The following is a 20,455-nucleotide window of genomic DNA, read 5'->3' on the forward strand; positions in this document are numbered from 1 at the left end:
TTCTTACTGGAAAAGCATATTTATTGTTTATAACAAAATTGAAGGTACATATTCATCGTTTCGTCTCGACCATAACAGTGGGTTTCCTACCCGCAGATTTTTCTTTCTGTTTATTGCTGCATTCTGGACACTCGCGAGCCACTACGCGATACTCCACTCGATCTACAGGAAGGAAAATGATGCATTCTCCTCCCGTTTCGATCTCGATGGTTACTCTGGTCCTCTTTTCCACGTCTTCCCTTCTTTCCGAATTGGTCTCTTCTCGATTCCCTTCTGCGACACTAGGGGCAGATACAACAGGAGAGGTTGGGTGATGATTTCCTTTCGAGGAATTGATATTGAGTTTAACTAAATGGCACGAACTTCCAGACACTTCTAACGAATAGTTTAGGGAGCTTTGGACAGCCTCGTGATCCGCATTAGGAATAAGGAGTAGGGAATTTGGTTTTGAAGAAGTGTTGCAGCTTTCTTGGATATTGGGATGTTGTTCGGGAGCCGGCGAAGAATTTGGACTTGATTTGATGACGCAGCTGGTTGCCGGAGGGACGGAAACGTCGGGCAAAACGGATTCCGGGTTGTGGCAATCGTCTTCGTTATTTTCCTGAGCCACCCAAACGGGAAAGGGACTGTTCGGTGGGGTGTTAATGGGCGAAGGAGCGATCGGTAGTCTCATTTTTGTTAGAAGAGAAGACGAAGATAGTATCCTATTCGTTGCTTGAGGAATGGTGACGTCGGGTAAAACAGATTCCGAGTTGTGGCATCTGTTTTCCGTGTTCTCCTGAGCCACCCAAACTGGAAAGGCGATGTTCGGAGCCGTGTACGTAGGCGAAGAAGCAATAGGTAAGCTCATTCTGGATGGTAGAGGCAGGTTAGATAGCACTTCGTTGGTTTCGAACTGTTTGTTAATAGGGAAATCTACAGAACCATCGTTTCGGGGAGAAAGAGGTGTCATCAATGGTTTCATGGTCGTTAACCAGGTAGAGATGAACAGAGGTTCGGAGGGATCGGAACCGTCTAATTGAACTGCGCGTGATCTATGTCTGTAGGCCCTTTTGACTGTCTTTCTGGAGATGGGATGTATACGATTATTGTTCGATGGAAAAGGTACTTGTCGATGTGTCGTTCGAAGTCCTAACGAATGATTTCCTCTCGTTTCTCTTGCTAGGATAGTGGCATTGTTATTTGTCTTCTCAACTTGGGATTGAACAGAAGAAAACGAACATTTCATCACGTGATTGAAAGAATCTGCCAAATTGAACTGATCGGGTGCATAGGTCATTGTTGATGAATCGTTGTGTTTGAATAACTATAAAATCAAAGTAATATATGAATTTAATAAATATATTTTTAAAAAATGAGGTAAATAAGAAAGCAATAAAATTAATTTAAAATAGTTTTATCTATTAAAAATTATCTCGTTTGCTAGCTTAAAATCAAAATCTTATTTTAATTGAGTTTCGTCATAATTACACTCATATTAAATTTTAATGGATACTAAATAACGATATTCAATATAATTTATTTACGTTTTTTCCATTTAACATCAAAGTTGGATTATGTAAAGCCGTAGAAATTTAGATCAAGCCAGATTAAATTAGGTTAAATTAAATTGGTGAAGCTAAGCATGGAAGATAGAAGTGTTTACGTTCCTCAAATTGAATTAAGCAGAAAAGTTAGCACAGATTTTTGAAAACAGCAATCCCTTTCCAACCCTAGAAAGGAACTGCTGCTGCTTTTATACCCTTTGCAAACGTTAGATAAGAATTACTACATACCCTTTCCTATATTTACAACGGTACAATTGCATTCTATGCTTTTCTAACTGTAGAAAAAGAATGAAGCACTCTTCTCTAACTTTTAGAAAGCGATACGGCTGCATTCTTTTTGACCTTTTTCCTAACGTTAGAAAGGGATTATTGCCCTCTTCCTCACGCTTTTCCAAATTTGGAAAAAGATTATTGCACTTTTCTTCAGTTTTCTAACTTCGGAAAGGAGTCATTGCACTCTTCGTCATTTCCTGACTTTAGAAAAGGTTCTTCGCTCATCTTCATCCGTAAATTAAAAAAGCAGCAGGTACCATACATTGTAGAAGGGAGGAAACCCGAGCGCTGTTAATAAGAGTTTGACTGGCTTCCACAACATAATTAATAATTAGTCTAATTTAAGTCTGTTTATATAAATCAAGTAGGGTTAAATAGGTTACGTTAGATTCTATTAGAGCTGATAGGTTCAAATGGGTTAATTAAATTAAATTCTTCATCTAGTGCACTTATCCAGAATATTTATTACACAGTTTATATTCTGAACATTAATTATCATCGATTTTTAAAGAACGGGAGGAAAAAAGTGACAAAAATTTAATTATTTTCGGTTACTTTTGTTGTTGTTTTGAAGATTAAAAATTAAAATTAAAACATTTTAAATTACATCCGCATATATTGCTCCTAATTATAATTACATAATTTCTTTTGTACCAGTTTTTCCTCCAAAACTCAATGTGTAATATTTCTACAACTTCAATCAATATAACGATTGCATTTTCCATCGATCTCCGGAACTTTCAAGTTTTTATCGTCCAATTTTATGTATCTAACTTTTAAAGGGGGCGAGATAACCAGAAACTGTTGAAACAATTCTAACTTCAAAACACATCGATACTTTCTCTATAATTGAAAATACCATCTTACTCGCACTGTAATCGAGACAAACTTCCAAACTTTTTACTCTACCACTTTTGTCGATGATTCCCGACTTCTTTTAAAGAGAAATTACACATTTTTACTTCGATTACTGTATACTCCAATACTTTAATTGAGTATTTTAGGAGATATAGATCAAATATTTTCATAAAGACATGTTGAAAACGTAGAGAGACTTGATTCCAAAGGGAATCTTGCTAAGCTTTCAATTCAAAACTCTAGTTTTTCAGAAAATATGCAAGAATTAATAGTGTTAATTAATTTTTTACGTTTCGATATTCATTTAATTTCATAAAATGACTTTTTATCATGTCCGGAAGTCAAGATACGAATTTAGAGATGAAATCAGGATAGGGATTGATAAGAAAAAACTAGGAGAGACCAACAGAATTTTGTCTTTTACTACGTCCGCTGGATTTCTCGACGTTATTTCCCACGCTAAAAAAAGTATTTTCTTCGAAAATTTTGTGTTACCATCTTTAAACTAAGCTCTCATTGCTACTGTTCTCGTCAAACCCATTTTTTGTCGTTCAGTCGTAGGTACAATGGAGAATGGCATCGTGGGAACCATTTCCAAAGACATCATCGCGTGTCTAACAGTTATTTGGAGTCACAATAAATCAAGTTTATTCGCAAGCTTAAATAAAAATCTTTCCGAAGAGATGTTTCATATAATATAGCAACTTCGAGTGAGAAAATTAACTAAAATCACAAGTAATTCGGGGTGATTTCTGTTCCTTCGAGTGTTTTCTGTATTAGATATATAAGATCATTTTTTTAAGACTATTTAAGAAGATGTGATGCTTGTAACCTTGTTAAAATCATTAAAAATGCGTTAGAGTAAAAGAAAAACCACGAAAAACAAATCATAAAATCGGGAAATAAGAGAAAAAAAGTGGAATAAACGTGTGAGCAATTGCAATTACACGACTTCGTAACGACTCACCTTTATCCGTGATACATTATGACTAATCATTATCGTGTAACGGCTTCCGTAATTACTTGGTCACTTATAATTACGCAAAACAATTTGTTATCACGTTTACGGCTCACTTAATTTATATCATAGAAACATTTTTATAAATTTAGGTTATTTTATAACACTTTCGGCTTAATATAAAGCATATAGTAATAATAATAATAATAAATCTCATTTACATCAAAAATTCACTATATGAGTACGTGCAGACGTATAAAAATTTCACATTATACAAAAAAAAATTCATAAATAATCCTCAAAACGTGAGAAAATCACAAATGAAATGCTCTTAAATAAGTAAAACGATCGAAAGTTTGAGGTGTAGAGGTTAAAATTTGGAAAAAAACCAGTAGCCAAACTGAAAGTTTGGCTTCACCTCATTACTCCTCAATTTACGGTTTTATGTCGATTTATCTTAGTGATATGTACTAAAATTTTATAAATAATTCTTAAAATATGAATAAAATAAAAAATAAATGTTCGTAAGTAAATAAATTTATTAAAAATTCAATACAGATACATTAAAACTCAGAAAAAAAGAGGTGAAAGTTCGGCTTCACCGCTTCACTCGTTTAGAAATGTCAATCGTTTAATAATCAATTTAACAAATAATCAAACACTTGCATTGTTGTAATGCGAATATTTACATATTATATCGATTTCAAATTAATGTGAACCATTATTATGCATGCAGAATGTTATGATTGCCACACATAAGAGAAATTGAAAATTATTATTATAAACGAAACAATAATATTATTAATCACTCATCAGTTACAACAATATGTTAATTTAACCTCGCTGAAATGTATTATTTATGCCTCACTATTAAAATTAACGTGCCAATTTCTTGATAACTCTTTCACAGTCTTTATGAGGTAAAGCCGGCTTTACAGGGGAATTTTTAAATTTAACACATTTTTTAGCTAATTAAATGAATTTAAATTCATTCAAACATAAAATATTGATTCTGTTTAAACTTTTAATTATCTTGAGAGTTATTTTATAAAGAATTTTAGCGTTCCAAGTCTCTAAAATTGGATTATATCTAAAGGAAATTTCATTACTTTCAGGCAAAAATTGTGATAAAATTTGATTGAAGAATGCTTTCAGAAAAAGTTTAAAGTAATTAACTGGTTTATTTGGAAATTTTTAGCCGAATTTTACTTTCAAATTGAAACAAACTTTGATTTGTTTAGAGGAATGAGTGAATGGCGTTGTTCAGAACAAGATCAATGTTAAGCTGTGTCATGGAAAGAGTCGAGAGGTATCGGGATAAATAAAATAAAATATAAGAAAAAATAGAATTCTTTCGCTTATTTTAGTCCAGAAATACATGACATAATAATAGCAATTGCTGTCGATGAATGGCGTGAACTGAAAATTTCAATTTTCCACGTTATTACAATTCTCTCCTTCAAATAATTCTCTGAATAAAATGAAAATTTAGACAGCGCAAACTGAATACAAATAAAATTCTGAAAGAGACTAAAATCGCTATTTTATTTTTGAATAAAAGAGATTTTTCAATAAGCTTCTATACTTCTAGAGTTGGGTAAAAATACCCTCAAATGAAAATTTCCTCTGTATCTTACAACGTTCGTCCCACTCTTCCATCAAAGGTCCATGTATTTTTCTCTAAGTTTTGCTTTAAAATGAAGATATTTTAGTTAATTTTCATCAAAATTACTATAAAATTAAACGTATTTTTTTTTCTATTTGCTAAAATCAACGCTGTTTTTTCAGAGGATTTATGAGACTTTGAGGTGATATTTAAGTGTTTAACACGCTTTTCTAAGCATTTAAATCAAAACTTAAGAAATATTTACACAAAAAACCCACACAATTTCCCATAATTACTAATATTATCTTTAAAAATATCAAAAGATTACAGATTTAAGCTTTAAATATTGAGTATCTTAACACTCGGTAACCCAACGAATAAATCAAAAAATAAAATTAAAATAAGAAGAAATTAATAAATTTTTAAATCACTCTATACAATGATCTTAATGGTTTAAACTAACGTTTAAATCATTAAGATCGTCGTAGAGAGTGCATTAGTGTGTAAAGGGATCAATTGTCAACCACAGAATATCACTTATAAAATTAGCCGGAAGGAAATTTGACAAAATGGAAGTTGACAGATGCCTCGGGAGTCATTCTACCATTTTCTAATAATAAAACGTTGAATGCGAAATTTACTAACGTTTCCGACAGATGGAAGCACCGTAAATGCCGGTGTTAGGATCGATATTGTTCTTTCCTTCAATACGTGAATCTTCGCTTACTAAACGATTCAAATCTCTTATTAATTAATTATTTTGCGTGCCGTCAATTATATAAAATGCAAATTAATTCCTTTTAATTGTATTTTTTGTTAAGTTTAATTAATATTTTAAGTGCAATTTACTTTTTTAATTGGCTATTGGTTTAGCGCCGTGATGCGAAAATCAATATTCTAATCCTTTATATTTAATTTAATGTTAATGAATAAATAGAATTTGTGGAATTTAATATAAAATTGATTAAAATTTAATAATTTTGTTTGCGTGCGCGTTCGTATTCGAATTATAACTCGGAATGTTCAACGGTAGGATGCGATGGCTTCGCGTCGCGTCGCGTCGCGAGGCGCATCCTTCGCGCTAAGACTATTTCTTTAAAACTCGCGGTTTGAGAAATAAGCCATGACCTACTTACTACGCGTTTCGTATTATAATAAATATTGTTATATTTTGTTTTTATGCACCTTACTCCTCGATGTAACGGGTTATTTACTTGTCGCGTCGCTTCGCGCCAGCAAAGAAAGCTCTACAACGTTCACACGTTTTTTCACTCGGATCGAAATGAAATTTCTAATATTGTATATTGAGTGTTTTAGCAGAAACGGTAGACTATGAGAGATCGATAACATTGATAGCTAATAGAATTAAGTATTTTAGTCAACGCGACGCGACGTTGCGCCGTCGCGTCTAGAATATAGTAAACGAGTGTTATCGCGCTTTCTTATACAGTAATAAATGTAAGTACAATAAACTGCCTTTGTCATTATTTAGATGATATTAAATCTCAAAAATTGCACTGAATTTTTATATTTTGTAGTAAATATTGCGGAAATTCTGAGCGTGAAGTTGAAAACGTCATTTGTATAATGTAACATCACGTGGTGATATCTATTAGAAATAATCTCGTTTCATAACACGTCACACAGCAGTTTTCGCAGACGTCAGCTGGATGTTTATTGGATACTTTTCTCTTTTGTTGAAAATATTACTGAGATTTTATTGGCTAATTTTTTCTCCACAACTTGAATGATGCTCTCTGATTTTAAGACGCTTTCACGACAAAATTATACGAATATAAGGAAACTTTTTACTGTTTTTACTTAATTTAACAATATTTTAATATATTTTTCTCATTTAAATATATTTATTACTTCCATTATTTAACTTATATTCAAAAATATTTACTTTCTAATGCGTGAATGTTTCGAAGCGACAGCGCTTTCTCTCATTTCGTCGCGTTGCGCGTAGACTTCACGGATCGTTATACTGTAAGATCACTGATAATCTATTTCACCTTTCGCATAAAATTAACTCGTGACGTCACTCTATAAGTAAAAAAAAATGGGTAATCTATTTAAAATGCTACGGTAGAAATTAAAACGTTACACAAAGCGACGCGACGAAGCGCCATCGCTCGCGCCAATGACAGAGTAACTATTACGATGTTTATCCTATTAAATTTAAGTGAGTAAGCCTCGTAACTCTGCGTAATTTAATGCATTCACTAGTTTAATATATAATAAAGTTAATATTAGAGGAACATTTGCTTATTCTTCAGAAAATCCGTTAGAAACGACTCAAGAATCTTATTAACAAAGAAGCAAGCTCCAGTTAGTACATTGCAAAGGAATTTATTAATGTAATATGATACTTGAAGACATTTAAAAAACGTAACAACAATAAATACTGTAATATAATAGATTTTTTCCATAAAATGAACAATAGCCTCATCCTATTATCAGTTAATTATATCTAATGCTAACCGTTCAACTTGTAAAGGTACAAGTATTGTGATAAAATAAGATGAGTTTTTAATAATAAGAAGAATTTTAAAAAGATAAATTGCATTTTTAAGAAGGTAAAAAAATCCTTCTTTTAACGACACTTTTGCTGTTCGTTAAAATGTTTTTATAATTTGCCGGTTTAAAAAAAGGTAGAAAGTGTCTCGGAGTAGTTCTTTCGAGCGTGTTTTCATAAGCAACAAAATGTCTTGTAAGTTCATTTGTGTAGCAATGTATTGTTAATTGTGAGGCGTACTTTCCCGCTTACAGGAAGACATGCCTCATAAATGCGAGGCGTAAGTATTCCCCCTTAAGATCCACTTATAGAAGACTTAGGAAAAAAGTATATCTCACTAATGAAGGGCATATCTTCACGCTTTTAGGAAGCTATACCTCATGTATATATGTGGTCGTTAGCGTGAGATATGCCTCATAAATACAAGACATATTTTCGTCTAAGTGAAGGATATGCCCTACATTTTTAAGAGCCTAAATAAAAAATTAGAAATGAAGGAACACGGTTGCCATTTTGCTTAATGCGTGTAAATCTACGCGTGTATCTCTGCTAATCCTAATTAAGAATTGTTTAAAATGATGATGCAGAGAACTTGTAAACATTTTATTCACTTAAAGCGATGACAAGAAAGGATGTAAAAAGAATTATCGTATTACAAAACCGCTACTTAAGGAGGGACGTCAATCGAAAATGAATTAATTTCCTGAAGAGACGAACAATTTCATTGTTCCTCCGTAATGGAAAACGGCTCGTCTGGAATTTTCCACCCAGATAATAATGAAGTTAGGCAATAGCAATCAAGTTAAGCTACAATAATATGGAATTCGTTTGTTGTAAAGAATAATTTCGGAATGAGGAAAGGAATTTATCAATTCAAATGATACACCAGAATGGCACGAAACATCGATTATTTCTCCCCTTTTTTTCCTCCGACGTCTCTCGTTTCTACATCCAATATCTTACAGTTAAGCAGATTACTTCAATCTCATTTTTATGACTTTGATCTTTCAACGATCCTCTTACTAAAAAGAATTTCTTTATTAAGAAGAAATTTGTTTCTATATATTTCGTACCTATCTTTACTACATATTTTACTGTTTTAAAACTCATTCGAACTCGTTTCTATATCCGAAAATAAGCCATATATCTAGCGAGTGAACCCTGGAAAATTCAGTTTCTGCGATGATTTACAACGTTTCTCCAAATGGCTTACTTTATGCCAGCTCGTCGATCGGATGCCAGATGTAAAATTTCTGTTTATGATGACGGATTGGATGAAGAAATCAAGAAAAAAATCTTTATAAATCACGTCCAAACTAGTTTTATCGATCATATATCTTACGGTGTGGAGAAGAGTGTAAGAAGTGCAACGATATCCAACATTAATTACCCCAGCTTAATTCCTTTCTTGATTAAACATCTTTCAAAAACCATGTCGAATTTTTTTTCTTGCGTGTAATTAAAATTTACTTTCAACCTGTAATTTAACTCCTGTCTCCCTTTAATAACTCGAGCCAAGCAGATGGTTATACTCTACTTTGTCTCCATACTCATGCAACCATAGTAGAGTTTAAAAAATAAAAGAAAAATGACATTGCTTCCAGCTACTGAAGCAATAAAATGTAATTTTAAACTATACTTTATCTCTGAAATAAGTTTTAATTACAAATTATTTATATTCATCCTTAAAAAATTAAGTTCGAAGAGTATTGAATTAGCGATTAAAGAATGGATAACCAAGACGTGGAATGTGGATGTCGGATGTCGAATTTAATTAAATCTGGAGGGAAGATACCTGTCGAAGAATGGCTTCCAAATTACTTTCTAGCTTGGCTGATACGACCACCGAAACGATTTTATTATTGTGCTAATATCGCATCAACTCTTTACCATCCGAATGTGAAATCGGGTGAGAGAGAGAACTCATCACTCTTCTGAAGCATTTGGCTCTTTATACTGGAGTTCCCGAAGAACGAATCGATTTTAAGTTTAAAACAAAATATATTTTGCACATATTGCAGCCATTTTTTCAAAAATTTACTTTGTTAAATTAAGTTATACGTCTTTTAAATAACCTAAACTGCAAACAACACGTGACTATGAGGAACATATCTTCAGCAGTGAAATACGTATTTGAAGTGGCTTTATCCCTTAACGTAAAGCCAGAGTGTAAAATTTAAGAAATTCATTCGTAAGTAGTGCGGTATATTCGTAAAATCTCGCTTATTTTCAATAGATACCAGCGTAAAGAGTGTGGTTAGCTGCACGTAACTAAAGCAAAAATATAGATAAAAGATGTATTTAACCTTCGAAAGTTATTTTAACAAAGTAAACAGATAAGGTTATCATTTACGATCCGTTGCGCCAACAGCAGAGATTATTCTCCACTCGGTTGACTCGCCAATTGACTCTTCATTTAATTCCGCTTTCATCATTGTTCTAAAGTGAAAAGTTAGGAAAACTCGCTTTAAAATATTTTCTATGCTACGGAACTGAAAGATCTTTTGAGTAGAATTAAAATTACACGTCAAATCATAAATCGATACGGATCCCGATAAACGTTAACCGTCCAATAATATTAACCAATCAGGGATTCCTATTTAAATTTTTAAATAAAAGTATCTGATTAGTAGATAAATATATATTAAAAATTATCTGTAATTTGATTTAAATTAATAAATTTTTAATTATAAAAATTATTCATTTTAAATCCATAAACAAAGTGAATGGCGGAAATAAATAAAAAAATAATAAATCGATTTTTCGGAGAATGAACGAGACAAAGCGAAAATTGATTTTTTAATAGAAAAATTTAGCTAAAAATACGATATTTTCTTCCTACATTTTAACCACATTTTCTCTTAATGCATTTGTTTTTTGTAGTTTTAACACGCCATTTTGTTGACGTTTTCTTGCACTCAACACGCTCTTTAACTCGAATTAAATTCTTTGTTTATCAACATCTTAAAATTCCGTCCACTTTCGTATTCCCAATTATATATTAACGTGTTTAGAATTTATCGTGATCAACTTGAACGTGTTAGAGCTTCGGGGAGTTATATAATGTTAATGACGTTAAATCACGTAAATGTCACTGAATAAACACTTATCCACATTATTTTTAATTAAAAATACGAAAGAAGTTATAAGTTTCTTATAACCTAATTTAATTGTAAACAATTGAAATAAAATGCGATGATATAATAAATTTCATTGATTTTAATCTAAAATTTTTAAAAATATATTGCGGATTTTTGGCTATTTTCTATAAAATAGTTAAATCCAATTTTTTTCGCGATAGGGGGCGAAATACGAATCTGACATCGATTTGACGTCATTTCTCTATTTTTATAACGGAGAATGTACGAATGACGTCGAATTGACGTAACCAAACTCGTGAAAAGGATATTTAGAGAATAAACAGATGATAAATCATAAATTTCTGAAATTTTCTTCATTTAATTCAGAAAAATAATAAGTATATTAATTAAAATTAACGGGTTAAATTCCAGAGATTTGTAAAACGCCACGAAATCTAATTCTTTGCTCAAAATAAATTGAGTTTTAATTAATTAATTTAAGCGAATATCGAATATAAGCGCAAACCTTAAATAATTTCCTTTTCTCGAATTTTTGCGTATTTACTCCACTCATTTAACAGGCGACTCGGCCACAATTACTAATATAAATCCCGAGATCGGCGAGAGACGTTTTGGCGCCCCCTACTTGAAAATTAAAAAAAAAAAAAAAAAATTACCTTTGCCGTAAATTTTTTGAAGAAATCCGTTTTGATCCCGTCTCGGACAGGCTTTTACGCTAAAAGCAAAGATATTTCCTCTTCTCCCTCTTATTATTACTATATTTATAGTAAAATATCGTTGATAGTCGCCATCTTGTTTTCTACTTCGGCTGCCAGGCAACGCGTTTTGTTGCCACGTCGCCTTGACAACCGGTAACAAACGGTTTCCAAGCAACGAAACAAACATTCGATTTTATCCCGCCGACGAATATGATATCTCTTTACTATAAAACACTGATTTACCGCGTAAAGGTCGAAATAAAAATAAAAGTTTTCGTATCGTTTTTTTACATTCTTTTCATTCCCAAATTTTTATTATTATTTTTTGTGTGGTAAACTTTATAACAAAATTTACGAAATTAAACGTTTGTTCGAGAAATATCATTTCATTGTCAGAGATAAAAGCCACGGTTGCTAAGCAACAGTTTGTTACTACGAATTGTATTACGCTAGTGATGACGTCGGTTGTTTTCGAGAAAGTGTACGCCCTCTTCAATGAAAACATTTATTGAAAAAATCATTTCGATAGGGAAATTTCCCTAACTATTTCCAGAACCTACTGAAAAATACCTTTCTCTGTTTAAAGATCCCTTAGAAACACGAAAATCCTGACAAACTTACTTTTTTTAGTGTTAATAAAGCTAAAGTTATGTTTAATCAAGTGGGAATTTAGTTTTAAGTATAAATTTTTCTACCTTTACCGTTATAAATCGAGCTTTTTATCTGATAACTTTGTTTGTATCGTGATAAAACTACACTGGTTTGTATCTTAACCCAGTTTCAACAAGTGGCTGGATGTTTCCCATTTAACAGGTTGAATTGTAAGAAGCTCTCTGCATTATTCACAGGGAAAATACCCGCAAAAAAAATACACGGTGTTCAATTACAGGGATAATTTATCGTACAGGTGTGTAGCACCCGTTTAACGCCTGCCGAACGCGTATACTACACCATTTTCTCGTATATATTTTTGACCGGATAACGACGATTGGTGCCGGTTTAAGTGGGATATCATTGGATACGATCGTGCCCAATTTCTGTTTATGGCCGGCCAACCCCAGGTAAAGAAACGTAATCGATTCGTCACCCCGGGAGATTTGAATCGGACATCGATTGGTTGTTAAGGTTGCAGTTTGAAAAGCGGGTGTGCTGGCACTGGATGAGTTGCAGCGCGTGTTTAATAGAAAAAAAACCACTTACCTGAAGGAAGAAAAGATAGAAACACACTAAATGCCGTCGTGCCACAGCTACTGCGTTTGTATCGGACGTAGTTGCTAGGTGCCACCGTCACCTAGCGACCGTAATCCAGGCTTTGCGTATACTTCGAGTTACCAAGGGAACCGTTGCTACCATTTTTTTTTTTTTTTATGGTTCTCCCTCTCACTCGATCGATTTCCCATTTCAATAGTTGCACCAATGTTATCGGGTATACGTTTAGGTGTGATACGAACCTGTTGGAACCGACTAATCAGTGTAAAAGTAGAAATAAAGCACGGGAGCCCACATTAGAAGAATGCAAAACAATTAATCGGATTTACGTAGGTTGCCTCACTTTGTTTTTCTATTGCTGGTTACACTAATTAGCCTATAAAGTTTCAAACACTTCTTGAGAAATTCTTTACGGATAATCGAGAGAATAGTTTAAGAATTGAAATCACGTGGCTTGCGGTCCACGTCGGGTGTAATATACCCGTGCGGCTTTCGTCCATATCTGGCCTCAATTTCCGTCTATCTAACTCCGTTCCCGATATTAAGGAAGGACGGTGGGAATTTACAGGTCTTCGGTTTAAAAATTGCAACTCAATAATTAAATTAGTAAATTTATTTTTCGCGCGGGATTTAAATGATTATTATTTAAATTATATTTGAATATAATTAAAGCTTCATTACAGTTAAACGTTTGCGTTGTAATTAGCTTTAGTGCCTGTTTATTTTGTAGTTGGCTCGCTCATTAATTGATTAGAAAGATGTGTAAACTTCACCCAGTACTTAATTCATAATTATTATAATAAACTTAACGTATGTTTTTTTAAAATTCCAGTTTAAATAAAATGATTAGAAATTGTTTATATTATACAGGAGTTAACTGATTTTGGGCCAACCGGTACGTTTCAAGAGCGCGAGAGAACGACGAAGCTTATTAAGTGTGGCGTAGAGATGACGCAAAATGAATCGACGGTTCACACCTGTTCGAGCTTCAATTTTCAAATACTGCAGACCTATAAATTCTCACCGTTCGTCTGTCTGTTGTCTGTCCTTTCCTAATCTCGAGAATGGAGTTAGATAGACGAAAGTCGAGAGTAGATATGGAAAGCTTAAGCCTGCCCATAAGCTTTGATTTAATTTCCGGTTCAAACTGGAAGTTACGTTATTTCAGTTGAAAAATATTCTCCCGAACGGAGTTAGATGGATGACGGCACGAGTGTATCGTAGAGAGCAAAAGGGGCGAGACACTACTAAAATCGAGAGCATTGTGACGAAAAATTATTGAGAATTGAGGATTTTAATATTGACGTTTTACGGAATAGAGACTATTTTCAAGATACAAAATTGGAGGAAATAGGAAAGATTTTATCTTCGAAACTTAAGAATTGTGACCAATAAGAGATATCGGTCCTAATGGCCGGAGTTTGCTGTATTACGCTAACAGTTACCATGATTTTAAGGTTAAAAATAAAGTATTTTGCCGATAAATGTGTCTAGTAGAGTAGAAGAGGAAGTGGACGTAGAAAGAGATAGGTATTATCGTGATAAGTGATTATAAAAATACCAAAGAATATTGGCCAATCGGCAATAAATTGACAATAGTAAGAAGCGTGGAATCGACATCGAGAAATTTGAAACTGATGCTGATGCTCGAGCAAAGGAATGTTTGTTTATTCCCACAGTTAACCCATGTGTTTCAAACGTTACAATATGACGAATAAAAAATAATTGTTCTAATGCATTTGCAGTATAAAATGGTATCGGATGATCGTTATTTCTATCGTGTACGTACAACTTCATTGGATAAATTTTCATAAATCGTAACTATCCACTTCACCCCAAATTATCCTACTACGTGGTTTAGCACGTAACTTAAAGATTGGTACAGAAAATTGAAACAAGTAAACCATATCGAATATGTTGGAATGGGGGTGGACGAACGACCGTGTTGGAAGCAGCATTGTAGAAAATTGTCTTCGAAAATAGCAAAAAATATAGGTTATATACGCAGTGTTAGGAACTACGTGAATAGGTGAATTTATATACGGTGTATAATTTAATTAATGGTTAAATCTAAAATTGAATAGGAATTTTGATTGGGGGGCTCTTCTAAAATTTATTTAGAATATATGCATCTATCGAATTGATTTTTGGATTAGCTCTTTTTCGGGAAGTTTAACAGTACAAACGTCGACAGAGATGTTTACATTTGTGGTTTAAATGAATTTAAACTACTTCTCTGTTCGTTATCCATGGGCAACGGTCGATAGTAAATTCTGCCATGGTCACTCGGAATAGATAGAAAACCAAATATAAAAATAGTCTGTAAATATTTGTAAAATATATATTCAAAGTAAAAGTACTTTTATTATGTATTTGACTACTACACGTTAATTGGGCCGCAATTTTAAACTTTCAGACTTATAAATCCCCACTGTCGTCCGTTGCCTGTCCTTCCTTAATGTGGAGAACGGAGTTAGATATACGATAGTCGAGACCAGATATGGAACGGTTAGGAACCGGAAGCCCCGATTAACCATATACGAACTTCCTATTTTGACGGAAGTCGCTCTGTTTCAATTCGAAAAGTTTCTCCCGAACGGAGTTAGATGACCGGCACGACTCTATTGTTAAGGGTAAAGTAAGGGGCAACACTCCCAAACCCGAGATGTAAAAAAGTGTCATTTCTTTCTTTAGATTTCTACTACGAAGCATTTAGAATATTAGTACTTTGATATAAACGTAATCTTACGAAAGTAAATAGCGAGAACATCGTTTCTGTATCGATTCTAATAGCTTGAACTTTGACCCTCGACAGGATTACGACTGTTTCTTTAATAACAATATGTATATTTAAAATTGTTAACGTAGTTTTCTATATTAAAATAGACCTATCTAGTAACAGGCATAATGGCACTGAGAAGGAAAGAACGAGTACTTACCTACAAGAACGTCCTAATGCAAAGAATATGTTGGTGAGAGTATCATGACACTCTTAGGGACATTCCAGGAAATGTCTAGACTTTTGTTTATACAACTGCGTTCTTGTACTTCATACCTTATCTCCCCTCGTTTTGGTATATGTAGTATATACAGCTTACTTGCTAGATTAAACTCTGTGTTCTAACCGAGCAGTTGGTTTTTCACTTTACTCCACTGTCACACCCTGCATTTATCACAACAGAATAACTGAACAAGTGAACCTGGACCCGAAAATACATTGGAGAACGAGAGATTTATTAACAAAGGGAACGGGTTACAAATTAGAACACGGCTGAGAGGATACCCCAGCAGAAACATTCTAGAACAGTGTTTACTAACGTGGGGCCCACGCCCCACAAGGGGGCAATTTGATTGTTAAGGGGGGCAATTCGAAACTCGTTCAGAGTTTAAGTTAACCGTATAGCCGCTGTACGCCATATTTATTGTAAATATTGATTTAAGTTAGTTTTAATTTTCTTTGTTTCCCTTTCCTTCTAGAACTTTCCTTTATAACCCTTTTCTCTTGGGGTGGGATTAACAATTCTGGGAACCACTGAGAACAAAGAGATGAACGAGGCCCTGAGGCCGGCGAAAGAGGAGAAAGAACATTCTTTGCCCAGACCTCGAGGTGGGCAGATGTGAGTTGTTGTGTTCCAGGTCGTGTTTGGCAATGACTGGAAAGTGCAAGAGACTGATGAAAGGATTGGGTTTTATCGTGGTTACGATAAAACAGTGTGGCAATTAAGTGCAAGAAAAAAACTTCAACGAACACGAGAACGAGAGAACTTCCAGAAGAGTTCAACGTATATGTTGGGGGGCATAAGAATTTTAGAAAGGCTTAGGTGGGGCATAGCACAACAAAGGTTGGGAAACACTGTTCTAGAATGTTTAATTATATGTTGGAATAATAGCAAAAAGCCTGCAGAAGTGAAATTATATGATTGCAAGTTTTAATTGGACCATACAGGGTCTACGAGGGAGTCATTTAAAGGGGGTGCGCGAGAGAGGAGAAGGAATTAGAGTTCTAATATTTGTGTCCACGGGGCCAGGGAACCCAACAACAAATATAACAATGGGAATTATACTTATTTAAGAAAAAATGACACGAGAGTGAGAGTTTAAATGCGCTTAACGACGTTAATATACACGGCTTTGTTAGATGGTTCCGAGGGGCCCGAATTAAGGCAAGATCATAGTGTTATGGCTAATACTTAGGAAACGCCTAGAAAAGGACAATTACAAAATTTGTATTGTCTCCTTTGATATTTAGAGCGAAAGTTCATTTGACATTTTTTCATTCATCCGAGATATTTTAGAATAATAATTTGACATTATTTAGCTTAAGATACAAGTAATTTTAAAAAGATCGGTTTTATATACATATATTTTGTTTACGTACGTCAAATTTTAATAATAAGAAATATTCATTTTGCATGATTTCAATGAAAGGAATAAAATTTCGATATTAAATTTACAAATTTATTTTGACGATTTTTACATAAAGCGTATAAAATTGTAAATTTACACACGGCAATGTTAAGCGTACTAGAAGCGAATTTATTACATAATGCATTCTCTATTCACTTTCTAACACACGGTTTGTTTGTAATTTAAATATCGTTTGTAGTTTTGGTAATAAAAATTATCCCTAGGAGATGTCGTGGCCCGGGGCCCGGTCCCCGGGCATACGCAGGCCCAGAAATTTCATCTTTTAGGCGTAAAATCCGAGTGACGCAAATAAAATCTTTTCCATCGGTGGCGAAAGGTCTGGTTTTGTTTATTTTATTGATTTCATTCATACATTTTTTGTCATTTGCAGAGAGGAGCGTGGGATTCGTCTCGTTCTCTCGCTCTTCCTCTCCCGCTTCTCTCTATCATTACTTTAAATCGCTTAAATAAACAATAGAGATAATTTATAAAAATAATACAACTGTATTCGTAAGTCGTGGGTTCTTTCCCATTTAGTCTATGCACTTTTGTCCACCCGAACCTTAATTTTTCCCCCATAAAATAGAGATTTATGCCCTTTTTTACGTTTGTTTTTAAGATGAATGTACCTATTTAAAATGTGTCAATAGACACGTATTAAAAGCGCAGATACGTCTATAAACCACACAGACTTTATATAATATTTAAACCACAAACCTTTCAAAAATTGCGTGTCGCCATCTGTTGTTTAATTTAATCATTAATTTGCCGAAAATAATAATAATAGTAACGTCTCGCCATCTAGCGAGCGTAGACGTATATTATTTCCTGGTCAGTTCGATTTTACTTTATTAACGTAAGGCCAAACGATTTGATTCGTTGACATTGCGTCAGGAGTAACGTCACACAGCTATAACGTATTTTGCTTCGTGATTCCCAAATTATTCGAAGAAGAAAATGGGAATAAAACATTCGCGACAGACAATACTTTTAAGTTCGATGTAGAGAAAACGTTTCGGTCGAACCGTTATTTTCCTAACCGGTGGCTCGATTATCGCCCGACGAATTGTATGGTCGCTCTTTCAATACGCGATATCACCTAAATATATGAAGTAACAAATAGAGGTTGGAAACGTTTACATTTTTCACATAAATTCGACATTTTTATAACTCGCATATATATATAATGTTAGATTTATCACCAAGATATACAGAATTACTATGAAAATAGAACCTACAGAAAGAAGATCGGTGCCGACCCTTTTATATTCTCCCTCTCTTTGTGCGGTTTAAAACACTTTTTAATCAGTTACGACTGGTAAAAACTTCCGATCGAACGAACAAAAACTTTTAAATTTCGGCTTAGAATTTTTTTAATCTTCTATTTTGCTTTAAGGCTTCATTTCACTTTCGGCGGCAGCGCCGGTTTCTATAGAAATAATCCGGCAATGCCTCATCACCAGGGAACATTCTGACGTGCCGAAAATTTACTACTCGAATTTAGTGGCGAGTAAAGCGTTATGGTTGGACGAAGAAGAAGAAGAAAGTTAGCTTTATTGTTAAGTTAGTACGAAATAACCAGGAATTACCTAGTACTGTAGATGTATTAACAATGGTCAAGCTATTAGAAATAGCGAGAGAATGCTTAATAAGGAAAATAGCGCAATTCTTGCAGAAATCCAGTATCCGAGAAGAATTTGGAAGCCATTTCCAATCTCAAATCCCGGTTCTTGATAATTTGGGTAATTGAAGTCGCGATCCAATGAATTTCCTTCGGAAATCGGAATATCCGAGAAGAATTTTGTATTTATATTCGGACGCCATTTTGAGTTCCGTAAGTATTCATCCGTTCTTAATATATGTTGTATTATATAAACTAATTTAGAAAATAATTAATATGGCAATTAAGCAGTCGAAAGTTAATCGCCCGCTTCTAATTTGCTGCCTGGCTTAGTATTGTACGCCGTATAAAATTCCGTACGAGAGAAAAAAAGTCGAAAGTTTTTGATGAGTTTGGAAAAAGTTTTGCTAACAAGTCGGGCCATAAAGGCAGAATGAAGATCGATCGAGTCGTTTTAATATTTACGGCCAGATTATTCTTTCCGGACACGGATGTTTAAGTTATAGGAATATCGAATCGAACTGCCACGTCCCGTACACTTTACAAATAAATTTAATGCCGTGGGGAAATTTCTTTGTTTTCTCACTTCGGCGGCGTGTAAAAATTCCCCTACCGGTGGCCGCCACTTTAGATTTACCGCAGAAATTAGCAAAACTGGCCGCGGCAAAACGATTTAAAATGCTGGAATTCGTCCGGTTTGTTTGTCGATTTATCCTTTCTTTCGCGATTAAATGTCGTATTATTTGAATTATTTAATAAAATTGTTTATTCTTTCTTTTTCTTATAATTAGGGTTTTTCTCGAAAGTACTTAATTAAATAAATGGCAATTAACTTCTTAATGAAAGCCTAATTAGAAATATAATTACTAACCGGTATAAATCTGTACCGAAGCAACTGCCTTTGCTATAAATAGCCTTTAGTCTGTCGTTCCTTTTACTTCGCTGTTAAATTGTTATTTACTAATCGGTTTGATTAATGAAAAAATCCATTTAAATTAATATAAAATGATAATTGGAAGCGATTTCCAGCACGCGTATGTTTATTATTGCCTGTAGTAATTTGTTCGATAGTTCTCGACCCTTTCGAGACGGTGGCGTACACAAAATTTTTGGTAATACGTCAACGAATATGCTCTTGCGTGTAAGGAAGAGTCGGGCATTTTATACATACAAATAATTAGGAAAACAGAAAACACTTATGTATTTAGGCGTGTGTTTTATAGTAAATCTGCGTAAAATACAAAAATCACCAGGCAATTTTTTCACCGATGCTCATGCTTTTCTTCTGTTATATACATAACAGCCGGGAAAATGAAAATAATTCGGATCACGTCGTAAGAGGATTAGAAATTTTCTATTTTTTGCTTTAAATCACTTACACCAGAATTTTTTAAAATTCATTACGAAATAATTATTTTACTTTTAATAACTATTGCCTGTAGTTATCTTAATAGACAATTTTCTGCATATTAAACGTAAGTTTCCAATTCCCCGAAGAGCATTTCCCGAACGTCACTAACAAGTCGGATTTTCCTTCTTTTTTTTTATTTTACGGTCTGCTAATGCGACTCGGCAGGGCCATTTTAGCCGGTGTATTCTCTCGAGTGTTAAATGGCTATTAAATTATCGACAAAATCACGTTCCTAGTCTACTCGTGCT

General features: G+C 33.7%; 1 protein-coding gene across 4 annotated transcripts; it reads right to left on the reverse strand.

Moving 5' to 3' along the window:
- LOC136974598 (uncharacterized) lies at nucleotides 1-15,764 on the reverse strand. Of its 4 annotated transcripts, none has more exons than XM_067269529.1 (2): nucleotides 15,708-15,764; nucleotides 1-1,306 (listed from the first exon to the last, which is right to left on the reverse strand). In XM_067269529.1, exon 2 carries the CDS (start codon nucleotides 1,277-1,279, stop codon nucleotides 53-55), a length of 1,227 nt encoding a protein of 408 aa, XP_067125630.1. In that variant the 5' UTR covers nucleotides 1,280-1,306; nucleotides 15,708-15,764; the 3' UTR covers nucleotides 1-52. The 4 variants fall into 4 exon arrangements, with proteins under 4 accessions (XP_067125630.1, XP_067125631.1, XP_067125629.1 ...); XM_067269530.1 differs by lacking the exon at nucleotides 15,708-15,764 and adding an exon at nucleotides 12,760-12,874; XM_067269528.1 differs by lacking the exon at nucleotides 15,708-15,764 and adding an exon at nucleotides 11,367-11,449.
- Between the last annotated feature and the right edge of the window lie 4,691 nt (nucleotides 15,765-20,455).

Source organism: Centruroides vittatus, unplaced genomic scaffold (assembly GCF_030686945.1).
Source record: "Centruroides vittatus isolate TY-2023 unplaced genomic scaffold, ASM3068694v2 contig_351, whole genome shotgun sequence".
Taxonomy (NCBI): domain Eukaryota; kingdom Metazoa; phylum Arthropoda; class Arachnida; order Scorpiones; family Buthidae; genus Centruroides; species Centruroides vittatus.